The sequence below is a fragment of the Leptidea sinapis genome, chromosome 16, assembly GCF_905404315.1.
Source record: "Leptidea sinapis chromosome 16, ilLepSina1.1, whole genome shotgun sequence".
Classification (NCBI taxonomy): Eukaryota; Metazoa; Arthropoda; class Insecta; order Lepidoptera; family Pieridae; genus Leptidea; species Leptidea sinapis.
The window spans coordinates 9,582,199-9,595,112 of NC_066280.1; the positions used below are offsets into that span (position 1 = coordinate 9,582,199).

General features: G+C 35.7%; 3 protein-coding genes across 5 annotated transcripts in view; 2 read left to right on the top strand and 1 right to left on the bottom strand.

Annotated features, from left to right (window-relative positions):
- Nucleotides 1–117: 117 nt before the first annotated feature.
- Nucleotides 118–2,712, top strand: LOC126968755 (uncharacterized). The gene has a single exon (XM_050813869.1). The coding sequence runs from the start codon at nucleotides 238–240 to the stop codon at nucleotides 760–762; it is 525 nt and encodes a 174-aa protein (XP_050669826.1). The 5' UTR covers nucleotides 118–237; the 3' UTR covers nucleotides 763–2,712.
- Nucleotides 2,713–4,434: 1,722 nt separating this feature from the next.
- On the bottom strand, nucleotides 4,435–7,363 carry LOC126968709 (chitinase-3-like protein 1). The gene has a single exon (XM_050813797.1). The coding sequence runs from the start codon at nucleotides 6,957–6,959 to the stop codon at nucleotides 5,655–5,657; it is 1,305 nt and encodes a 434-aa protein (XP_050669754.1). The 5' UTR covers nucleotides 6,960–7,363; the 3' UTR covers nucleotides 4,435–5,654.
- The window catches only part of LOC126968672 (blastoderm-specific protein 25D-like), a 34,429-nt gene continuing 26,970 nt past the window's right edge, over nucleotides 5,456–12,914 (top strand). Inside the window, exons 1-2 of one of the 3 annotated variants that reach the window (XM_050813715.1) lie at nucleotides 5,540–5,600; nucleotides 11,277–12,515. In XM_050813715.1, the coding sequence (XP_050669672.1) occupies nucleotides 5,550–5,600; nucleotides 11,277–12,515 (1,290 nt within the window). In that variant the 5' untranslated portion in view covers nucleotides 5,540–5,549. Of the gene's footprint in view, nucleotides 5,601–10,664; nucleotides 12,516–12,914 lie in introns of those variants that run through there. The other 2 variants (XM_050813716.1, XM_050813714.1) reach the window with 2 other exon arrangements.

Genomic DNA, 12,914 nt, shown 5'->3' on the forward strand with positions numbered 1-12,914 from the left:
CCGATGTTATGGCTGAACACACATAAAGCGAGGTTCCAAAAGAAATAAAACCTAATGTCAAATCACGATAGTTGTCAAACCGTGATAAAATGAAAGTGATTAATGACGTCACGTCACTACTCAATACTCATTCATTGTTCACTATTCATTTCACTTTATTTTTATTTCGCAACACCTTTAAAAGAATAATTCTTACTATAAATTGTTAACATATTTGTGTTTATCATTTATAAAGCAATGGACAATCAATATTATTATAAGTTAATGGCCAGTTATCTATCAAAACGTAACTGCGATGAATCGTTCATGAGATATTTTTTCGGTAAGAATGCAACAAAGAAGACGCCTGAAGAGATGGAACGAGCAGATGAAAGAAAGCGACGTCTTCAAAGAGAACGATCACGTAGATACCGGGCCTTGAAAAACGCTCGACGTCAAAACGAAAACAGTCGGGACAGCGCTGAGAACGAATCGATTCGCAGCAAGTCCCGCGGCGTCAGCGTGGATGAGGAACTAAGTGACACGGACGAGCCCCCGACACTGTGCGACCTAAACTACGAAGACAAGTGGCGGGAGCCCGCGTCTTCTGATTGCGCCTCCGACGACAACTCGGCGCATTCGCCCGCCGATCACAACGACACGACCCGCCCGCTTGCAGCCGGTAATATGACGCTCGACTTGAAGGAGTTCCTCAGCTCCCCCAACACCGAGCTCGACTACCCCACTGTCCACAGCCTCATGTTCCACTGGCTGCAGACGTAGCCCACTTGGGAGCTAATGGCGGCATTCTGATCACCACACTCCAGTGATCAGATCAAAACTGTACTGATTTTTGATAAATTCATTCCATATGTTAGCCTTATTGGGAATTTAGGAAAAACCATCTGAATATTTTCTTTACAATGTATGACATATCATAATGATAGGGATGCTTGGTTTCAATAGAGTGCACCCTTTGGAAACCGTCCTGCCATAGTTTAGGTATGAGATGATCATACTAATTAATCAAGTTGATTTCAATACAAGGTTTATATAGCATTATAAAATATATTATGTCACTCTACTGTTCTCATCAATAATTATTATTATTGAAATAAATTATATTGTTGTTGTCTGACAACACGGGTATGTTTATAATGGGTTTGTTGTTCTTGCAATAAAATTGCTGTTTTGTAACATGTACTAGTTAGAATATTGTACATGAACACGAGATAGATATGTGCTTGTGAGCCAGTCAGCTGGGGTCTCCTTGAAGAGCTGCACAAGTAGATGATTTCACTAGACAATAAGATGTTGTTAAGTTGCCATATCCTAATATTTAGATACTCATCTACTATACATTATTATATATGCTATATAGAAATTATAAAGTATGTATACCTATAGTTTGTGATACAATGAATTTACATTTTGCATAGATTAATACTAACATTAGTTATAATGTAGAATAAGATAACGGGCTTGTGTGTTGAGTGCCTGTGTCGGGAGCACAAACAAGTGAACATTCCATAACCAAACTCATAATTGAAATATTTGTGACTACTTTTACTTTATGATAGTTATGTCCATGAGATTTACGCATTCCATGATAATTAATGTGCTGATAATACAGTATTAAATTGTTTAAAAGTATCAAAATACTCATATTAGGCTCTCTGATTTATTTTTGTGTCATTATTATCGTAGGCTATTTAAGTTTTACTCAATTTTAGTGTCTTATGATTTTATTATACAACTAAGTTATGATTGCTGCTTATATTTAGTTATGTTGTGTGCTTACTTAAAGTTATTAGTTATGGAATAAGGATGAATGGCAAAACTGCACCTACAAATTATATAATTTGATATTACCTAATTTAAGAGTACTGCAATCCAGTGAGGATCCCTTCTTACAAAGTTCATAAAGAGATTAGAAGAGGTACAGGCCAAATTTTTATATCATCTCCCATATTCAAGTAATCTTTGTTGTTGACTTTAAGTAATATCTTTATCATCTCATTGCCCCAATATCAAATAGGTACAGACTTCGAAGCATAACAGTATCATCACTCATCACTATCTTTCCTGCAGTTTTCCCACTAATTATTCTGGGCCGAGTTATCAATTATGAACCTGTATGAAAGAACAATCACATTTCCTAATTAAACTTGATCTTTGTCATTTTGTTATTCTTTGATTGTGATAATTTGATTTATAACTGGTATTACTAGGCTCTTTCTGTTATTTTGACCATGACTTATTTTTTTTAAATCAATAGTATATTTGAATTTATTTATATTCAAATAACATATTTGAGAAATCTGTTATAAGATGTTGATATAATTTAGTGAATTTTAAACTCAGAAGACAAGATCCTTCAGTTGTGTTCATGCCATCTCCATATACTAGATAATATTATAATAACTTACAATCCTTGTTAAGATTTTGCTCGCTTGGATAAGGTGAGTGCGGATTATGGTATGTTGAGAAACATATCATAGACACGCATACTTGTAGAATTATTTTGTGACATCACTCATTATGTGAATTCTATCGAAAAACTCTGCCATATTGACTCGATTTATCCAGGATACTGCTGCAGCCTATTAAAAATACTGTTGAGAGTGTTGTGTTATTATGTTCAAATGAAAAATTATTATAGCCTTAATTGTACTTTAGTTTAGATAGGTACTATAAGGTAGTGCCATATTAAAGAGCTTCCTATGTATTTTTCATATTTGTTTTATTTAGACAATATTTTTAAAAATAATTAACTATCAATATATAAAAAATATAAGATATTCTAAATTATTAAAAAGGCATAAAAGGCATTTATTTTCTCAAAATTGAATCCTTTATAATTCTTTTTGATGTCATTTCTATTAACTAATAGATACTACTACCGCTATGGAAACAAATGGCGCTCTGAGAGAGAAGAAGCGGCGCAAGAAACTCCCAGCATTCTTTTTTTCGCGCTCTTTTCAATAAAAATATACAATATTGTTCTATCGCTATAAAGAAATCATAATCTAGTCCCAGGCTGTCCGATCATTTAGATATTCAGCAGTGGTGTAATAGGATTTACGACAGAGCCATTTTTTTATAAAACATTTAAATTTATTTATAGATAATGCCTGAACAGTGGCTGGCACTTCATCATAGAAGTGTATACATTTACCCTTAAAGCTATTATGTATCTTATGAAGCTATCTTATAATAGTTTTTAAATTGAAGAGGACAAACGAGAGTATGGGTCACCTGATGTTAAGTGCCACTAACATTTTCTTACAACACCAGAAGAATTATAGGATGGTTTCTGAGCTTTTCGAGAGGTATATTATTTTTATCTAATTTAAAGATTAAACATGAGCTCGAGTTGGAAACTAGCACAAAAATATGGAATTACAGCTAATAAAAATTATATATATACAGATATAGCCTGATGGCTGAGACACAGATTTAATCTATTATCAGTATGACAGTGCTGTACATCCACAATCCACAGTGTGGTTCTTCTTCTGCACGTGGGCGGTTTTCGCAACTCGACATCAAATGTGCCTATTTTGCGAGAACCAAGCGACCTCCAAGAAGTCGCCCAATTTCTTAACGTTTCCGAAGGACGCCTAGTGAGCCTAGGTGCTTCGTCCTGTAGTTTGCCACCTCTCTGTTTCTGTTTCTCTCTCGCTGTTTCTTCTGCCCTCAGGCAGCCTCTGGCTTCCCACCCTCCTCGGAGCCCGCAATAGGGAGTGCCCATTCGGTACACTAAGACTACCACAAAGGATTTCGGTTCGGTGAGTTGTTGGTTTAGGTGCGACATCAAGAGCTGGGTTCCCAACACCCCCAGTTTGTCCACGCAATCCTTACTCCGTCTGCACGACCGCCGCCGCACGCCAGGTATCTGCCTACCGAGGCAGGCTACCAAAGACCATTTCCCCACGCTGGTTAGGGGCCACCGTTTCGCTTGGAAGTCCAGACCAGAGGGCGTGCTGCTCATCTACAGCTCATACCTCCAGGATTTCTTCATCCCAGCTTACGGCGATCGGCTGCGTAGGCCAAAATTTTAATGAGAAGCCCAAATTGGTACGAATTCCCGATAGTATGCGACAATGCGGAGTCTAGTAGCTGTAGGTAAAAAATATATTGAGTACGGGCCTCGCGTTCGGTTGCAATTCAAAACCGAATGTTCGTCAATCGTCTATTCAGCGTGCGGGACATAGTACCTACTAAAATGTATGAATGGTCAATGGAGTGTACGCGCGGTATGATATTTACTCATAGAAATTTATCTTAATGTGGGCCATGGTTTCACAGGTGAGCTGAGACGTAATTTAACTCGTAGCACTTAAAATAATTATTATGTGCTTACTCTTATGGATGACACACGATTAAAATATTGGAAATAAATACCTACTGCTTTCCCTCACTAAAAATCTATGGTTCATATTAAAAACAATATTCATTTTCTTAACATTCCCTTTATTAACAAAAATATTAAAATAATAATTTTAGCCTTTGTGTTATATGTATGTTTTGATCAAACGTTAGACACAATCATAAATAACTGCAATAATTAGTACACAAATTTTGGTTTTATTCCGATTATACTGTAATGCCTCCACTCCACTATCGGCGATACTCGTTACTTGTATGATGGTCTGTCATCGTGTAAGCATCCACACGATCATCCGTAATCATATATAGAGCGGCAGTCCTTCAAGATGGACATAATGTTTGGGATTCTATTTATTTTCTGGGTGGTTCTGATAAAGTTCTATGAATTTTAATGTTTCTTCATGTGACCACAAAGTAGTCATTGTATCTATCATGGAAATAAAAAGAAAGCAAAACTACGCCGAGACGACGACGCGAAGTACGTAAGGCTTCGCTCACTGTCCAGTGAATGAATGATCGGCGATCGTGTGGGCACGCGCACGCAACTAGTCGCGAATTTCCTTTCAAAAACCGACAAGTCATCGATCGCCGCGATCACTACGAGTTACGACTATTATAGACGATAATCGGCGGCTAGAAGCGAATAAGCCCTCCACACGATCGTGCTCGTATGTAATCGCCGTTTGTGAAGAGGCGACATAAAAAATAAATACGTAAAATAAAATACTGCATTGTTAAAGAAGTAAACATAAATAAATAACAACAAAAGCCAGAATTTCACAGCCTCAATGAAATATACGCCTATGTTATCTTAACATACAACAACAATAATTTTAATAATATGTACATACATTAAAGCATTAATTATTGTACTCTCTCTGTGTCAAGTAACTGTCTCTAATAATTAATGATTTCAATTGGCTCCTCACGGCCGCTAGGTGGATTATGGAGTGGTGCGCAGCAGATGGTCTCTCATGCGGAAACCTAGTGGTGCTTGCTACTTTTTCCACATAAGCAATGGAGGCGGGCTCTAATATATGCGCGTGCGTGCTGTTCTGAGCCGGTGAGCCGCAGAGCGCAGTCGGTCCGAGCCTCGCTCGCCTTGGACATGCTGCGTGGGCGCCGCTGCCCGCGCAATCGCCGCGACATTTGTCTGTTAAGTGTGACGGTCGAAAGCAATGAAATCCTGCACTATGTACAAAATCACCTATGTGGCCAGGAAGAAAAAGGTAACATTATCATGCAAATTATAACCATCCACACCACCACTTGATCCCACTTATTTAAACCAGTAGTGAATTCTTAACAGATTCTGAGAGAGGGAACCGTATATTATCCGACAGCTGTGCACATGTTCCCAAGTAATCATCTGCATTTAATGAGTATATCATGGCTCCTCTAAGATTGTGTTTTTTTATATATTGTGCCTTCTCCATTACACTTTTGGGGGTGTCATATGAAACCCACTCTGTGCTGTAGTGTAAGTATGGCACCTTAGCATATAAATCCTCATTTACTGTAACTTTATTTGACTTGACAAATTTACAAATATCTGGATAGTTGACAAATCCTAAATTGCCAAGTTGACCAAATCCAGAAACAGGGCTTTCAATATTAGCATTCTGTGAGTTGACCAAAGTGAAGGAGTGTCCATATGTGGGTATGCCGACCACCAGTTTGCTTTCATCTAATCCCTTGTTTAGATACATCTGGACTGTGTAGTTGATGTTGAGGGTGGCCATGTAGAAGCGCTCAGACTGTCTGGCATACAGGGGTGCATTGAGCCCGGTGAATGGTGTGAACTTAGTATAGTAGTGGAAGTCATATGTCATTATGTTGGCATAGTCAACATACAGATTGATTTGATCAACATCATAAGCCACATCAACTACAACCTGTTGAGCAGCCACTGCTACTGTCAGTAAATAGTTTTTCCTTTCTCTCAAATATTCCATTCTTATTTCCCTCAACAACTGAGAAAAATGTTGTCTCTCCCTCTTAGCTAGGTCTCCACCAATATTGTGGATCACAGGGAATTCCCAATCAAGATCAATTCCATCTAATTCATAATTATGTAAAATATACTTAATACACCTGATGAATGTTTTTCTTGATGCATGGTCAACTACCATCTCTGAGAAACCGTTGTTATTGCCCGCCCCACCCACGGATAATAAAACTTTCAGTTCTGGATTCTGTGATTTTAGATTAACAATTTCTCTGATAGTTTTAATCATGTTATCATCTAGAATTATTTTTTTGTCTTTAATAGGAGCAAAAGCAACATTTATGTGAGTACACAAATGTGGATGAAGACTATTGGGTAGCAAAGCGCTTGAATTGTCTCTGTCTGGGATATTGTAGTAACAGGACACAACCCGGGCATTGGCATTGTTACTTTGGATATTTTCAACATAAATTAATCTGCTTTCTGGTAACTCATTAGCACTCATAAATAATGCTACAGTGCCCACAATGAACAAACCGACACATATTATTAAAGCAGCTTTGAAACTACGGCCTTCACTCGGACTAATCTTACTTGTTTCTTTTTGCGCGACCTCCAAGATTTGTGCGTTACAATACATAATACTCGGTCAGATATTGTCTTTACCTGAATTAGAGAATATATTTACTATCTGAATAGAATATCCAACATTGATGTCTTCAAATTTATTAACTTTTGACAATACAACGAAGAAACAATTTCATAGACGTAATAATTAATGATAAATACTAAATACTATTAAATGAATAGTATTTAGTACAAAAAATAATGCTTCAAAGAACAAAAAACGTAATCAATACTAATTACTGTCTTAAGAATATACTACTCAATACTCTCTAGCTGGAGATGCCTGATTGCTGAATTGTGCTGAACTGAATAGTTGAATCACACAACACTTTTACTCTTTTAGAGTTTAAACACAGCCTAGCGAAACTATAAAGAAAAAAGCGAATCACTCGATTGCGATTGTATGAAACGTGTAGGTAGTCATTGATAGCTTGACAGATGAGGATGACGGCTATAATCTTATAAAAAACGGAGATAGCCCAAATCCACTACGTTGTAAGCAACTGTTCGCTTTCAAACTTAGCTGGATAATACTTCGTTGCCAATCGCCTGTTATTACCTAGGTACGTACTACTATTTGAATCTTATGTCACATCACTGCGCGTTTCATATTAAACTAAAACTATTTTATATATCAATTTTTACTTATAATATAGGTAGTCCCGCCTCTTATAAATACTACGCTATTTACATCCTCTTTGTATTTAATACAAATTACAAAGAGAATTTAACCACTAGGTTCAAGAGACGCAAGTGCCATAGAAAATGATGAGAAATGTCGCTAACTTAAGAAACGCGTAATTAATCAGTCTACTAGCTGACCCGGCAAACGTTGTTTTGCCATATAAATTATTTTTAGAGTTAGACCGTTTCTTGGACATTGCTTTATTTTTCTAAAATAAACGTAGCCTAAGTTACTCCTTATTACATCAGCTACCTGCCAATAAAAGTCGCCGGATTAGCCGGAACAAACAAACAGACAGACAAAAATTGTAAAAAATGTTATTTTGGTGTATGTACCGTATATATATTCATAATATACATTTAGTAAAAAACGGTTAATTCAATATTACAAACAGACACTCCAATTTTATTTAAATGTATAGATAATTCACACAATATTTTTATAAATTATAGCCTATATGTTATTCTGGTGTGTAAGCTATATTATTGCAAAGTTTCATCAAAATCCATTCAGTAGTGTTTGCGTTAAAGAAGTTCAAACATACATCCAGACATACAAACTTTCACATTTATAATATTATTAATAGGATTGTCTTGATACCAACACAATTACCTAATGGCGTAATAGCAGAGCTGCCATTGTAGTCAACCAAAATAAGGATTGGAATCAATCCACAATTTTTATCTATAATTAACTATAATAGACAAATATGTATATTCTTATATCGACAGTTTCATTATAAATGTGGTCTAATTTTAAGGTTTAGGGTTCCCTTTGTTAATTTTAAGATGGCCCTAAGCCAAGTTTAACTGGGTTATACTAAGGATAAGTTTTAGTTATCCCAAAGATAAAAACAATTTAAATTACTAATATTTGTTTAATAGTTTTCTTTTGCGTGGTGTAGTAGTGTTTTTTTTGGCAGTCCATGGTTTTCGTTTTTATGAAGTCGTAGGCGTGGGTCCTGAATCTGTAATTTGATCAAAAACATATTATTTTTCATACAGCTCATTCGCAGAATGAGCAAGAAACTCTAAGGTTGTTTCTTTTCAAAAGAGATAAGGTATTACAAGTTCTTATTTTTAATGCAATTTACAAATCATACAAAAAATATTCAAACGTCAAAAACTAAATGGCTAGTAAGCCAAACTCATGTAAACACGAGTAAGTAAAAAAAATGTAAATTAATAATTATAAACACAATAGTTATTGAATAGAGTAGTGAGTAGATGCATCAATCCACACATACCGTAAATAAATAAAGGCATTATGCGAGCCTTTTATTAAATAAAATATATATAATACCTTTAATTTTAAAATAATTAAATAAAAAGAAACATGAAGCAGGCCTCTCGGTAACAAGATCCACCACAACGAGCGTTCACGAGCATTACACATGGACCAGCCATATTTTAGGGAAGGAAATGACCCACCCACGTCACCGCCACAAGCAGTGGTATTTAAGCGAGCATGCTGATGTCTGTCATGAAAAATTTACCGAACAAATAAACAATGTTCGTCTATTACACAACGTAACGTTACCATTATTACCGTAGTAAGTATTGGGAATCAGTCACCCCATGTAAACTGTATATCTATATATACATGAAAAAGAATTGAAAGTATTCAAATTTCATCATTTTTAATCCTTTTCAATCAATATTTTTAACCAGGGCTAAGACATCGAGTTCAATAAAAATATTAGTTGGACACTTAGTCTACTTTTATTGTTTCCCATTTTCATTCCAATTTTCCAAGCATAAATTAAAATTGATAAAGCGATTTTTATACCCTTAATATTATTCCAAACATTTTTAGTTAAATGTCTATAATGTGAAAAAAAGTTTAAATTTTACCGTGGTTTCATAAAACCACACAATCTTTTTTTTGTTTTGGTTATCATCTTTATATTACATTCATTTATGTCTTCAGCTGCACTTTATAATCCAAATATTATAAATATCAATTAACAGTATTTCGGTGGTATATTTATTTCTTGAAAAATAAAATATTTGTTACACGTACAGAACTTCTCTTTGGCGGCAGGTGTCATGTTAATAGGTCCGTGTAGTAGATAAGAATTCTTTATTATTTTTATCTGTTCTCTATCTATTTTTCGTTATGATCATCGAAAGAAGCAAGCTACGAAATCGATTATTACATTTACGTCTTGCTACTAATCAACTTGTAAACAAACATCTCGAATTACGGTAAAGTTAATACGGAATTTATGACTTTAATCTAGCAGCGAGAGCCTACATAGTCAAGTAAATTGTACTATATTCTACAAAAACATTGAGACTTGTTTTTTTACCTATGAAAGGCGAAATTCAGCTGAATCATCCTTAAGCAGCAATTTTTTTCAAATCTCACTGTTCCACATAGCATGAGGGTATGCTTTAAGTAGATAGCTTGCTAGCTAACTAATAACATGACTAGTACACAATTATTTTCACTTTTAATACATATATTTCTCAAAAACTCTACAATATTTCAATCAAAACATAAATTTACATTAGATCTATCTAAATTACTTGAATATCTTAAGAATAATAATATGACATTATATTTTAATCTAATATTCATTTGCTTTTCGATTTATGATGTTTATGTATTGATTTTGTATTTACTACTTCCTCAGAGTGTACAATCAACTTTGTATTTTTGATTGTGTGAATTATAAGCTGACGTTGATAAATGATCATATTATATTAAGAGTAGAAAAGATGACATTAAAAATATCGATAGTCGATAATTATCGACCTAATAGCCTGAAGTGGCACGTCACCACATAAGGGAGCCTTATTTTGTTATTGAAATAATACTTACACATTTTTTTATCGTTACACAAGAATCCAAATCCATAGCCATAATTAAGTGTGAGTACATTGGTACAAATATATTGAAAATAGAGGTTATCAGTCAACCTCAATCTTTTTTCGACGTTTTTACAGCTGTCACTGCTAAACATAAGTGACATGACAATCTTGAATCTACCCCAGCCCGAGTAAGAAATTGTAAATAATTTCAATTTTCAATATTGCCTTTAGAGTTTAGACTTTAGAGCACAGAATTATTGACAGAGTTGAGAGTACATTTACATTTTACAACAAGTTTTAGAGTTTAGACCTCTTCTCACTTTTGAGTTATGACCTCGGCAATTTTAGCAACTCGCTATTAGTGAGAAATCAATTAGAAGAATGTCTGTCTATATTTTTTTAAATAAATGGTTGATATAATTTTATTTATATAAAACATTGTATGGATGGAAATAACAATTATTATCGGAGTCAGTCTGAGTGTTGATAGTGATAAACATAATATTAATACATAATAGAGCAAAAATATATGCTTTGATTACCTAGATCAAACACTACACATTTTACGACGATAGGTATGACTGATGTTTGATACCTATTTACTAGCATGTGTAAAGTTTCATTTTAAATTATATGCAACATGTGCTGGAATATTATTGAAACCTCTTAGTACTTAGTAACTATTGCCAAGATATTAAATTTTGGTATGGATGATGCGAACATGAATCATTATGAAAAACAGCTGTATTGTGTGTTTAAAACATTTGATATAGATAATGAAGAAGCCTTAGACAAGCGAGCTGTACTTGAGCTTTGTGACGCGTTGCAGCTAGAAGAGCAGGGATCCGCGCTCGTGGATTCGCTCTTCGAGCAGCGCTCCAGCCGAGTTACGTTTACTCAGTTCCGCAACGGGCTCCTGTCGGTGATCGGCGGTGAGGGGCAGTCTACGGCGCCAGCACCTCGGTCACCCACATCGCCGAACAATTGCTGTTCCTCTCCCATACACTCCGCAGCTGATGGAGTCCTGAGCCGCACGACGCTACAAAGCGACGATGATTCTTCTTCTGGTCGTGAATGTGTTCCGAGAGTCACATTCGGTTCTAAAAAGTATGGAAGAAGATCTCGTCCGTCAAAAATTAGTTGTGAAGATTCCCCTCGTCATCGGGTGGCATCAGAATCACGCTTGCACAATGCAAGAAATAAGCAACACTTTAAATATAAAAGGAGCTCGTCAGCAATGGAGACTCGCTCAGATAGTCTGCAAGACAATCTACAAGGTTCTCACCTAGAGCACAACCAGAATGTTGACAGAATACAAGCCCTGGCATTGTGTAGAGGTCTTAACATGCATGGTGTTGACCAAAACTTTGTAGATAGAGTGTTTGAAGATTCTAAATCTGAACAAATTACTGTTGGTATGTTTTTTGACCGGTTGAATGCCTCTTTACAAAGTTCAATTGATTCAACATTAGATATGAGTGTGTCATCTTCAGAAGAATGTCTTGATATGGAATATACTATGAGTGATGTTATTGTACAGGCCTGGGAAAGAGTGGGTGTTCCAAAACCCCAGCGGCTATTAAATGATTTAGGTTTCTCTGCTGTGGGAATACAGCTGCAGGATCTAGAGCGTTGCCTTGATGATGAACTGCAAGCATTAAATTCCTCTTCCATAATATCTGATCCTCAATCGTTGCTACTTCTAGCATCCCACACAGTAGCTCAACTACGCTTAGAGAAAATAAAGATTAAACTAGAGATAGCACTTGGTGAACGTGACAAACTACGGCTAGACCTAAAGGAAGCTAATAAAAGGTCACGAATGTTAGCTCAAGATGTTGATGAGAATCATGCCAAGATAGAAGCAGAGCTGAAGGCAAGTCTGCAACAATTGGAAGCTCGTCATGCAGATATTGTAAAGGCAGTCACAGCTGAAGCTTCAGTAGAGAGAGAACATGCCACTTCTCTAAGACAGAAGCTAGAAGCGGAAATTGCTTGCAGGACTGACCTTGAAAATAGATTGAAAACAGAATTAACGACATTCAGTGAAAGACAGCAAGAACTAGAGGTCTGTATTTGCATTAATTATTGAAGGTAGTTTGTAAGTATAATCACATAAATTATAGTAGATTATGCACCTAGGAATAGAGGACTGATTTATCTCTAATAAGTCCTATTGGGTCATAAGTGAAACAAATATCTGACTTCCAAAGTTTACCGAGGTAGTGGAGTTGTTGAGTGAAGCAAAGGATACAAGCCACTCACAACTAAGACAGAGGTGAATACTCTTCTTTTCACACCTTCTGCAAGGCAAAAACAACTCAGTTCATGCAAATGTTCAAAGATAAGTGTTTATAATGTAAACCATTATTAGTTAAAGGTACTGATTGGAACAATATATAAAATATAATGCCCATAACTTCAAATTGCTTTTTGGAAAGGCCTCGTCTAATTCCCTCCAGTAGTT

Bases quoted from the DNA above. Each gene is read 5' to 3' on its own strand.
- LOC126968755 (XM_050813869.1), top strand. From the start codon at position 238: ATGGACAATCAATATTATTATAAGTTAATGGCCAGTTATCTATCAAAA.
- LOC126968709 (XM_050813797.1), bottom strand. From the start codon at position 6,959: ATGTATTGTAACGCACAAATCTTGGAGGTCGCGCAAAAAGAAACAAGT.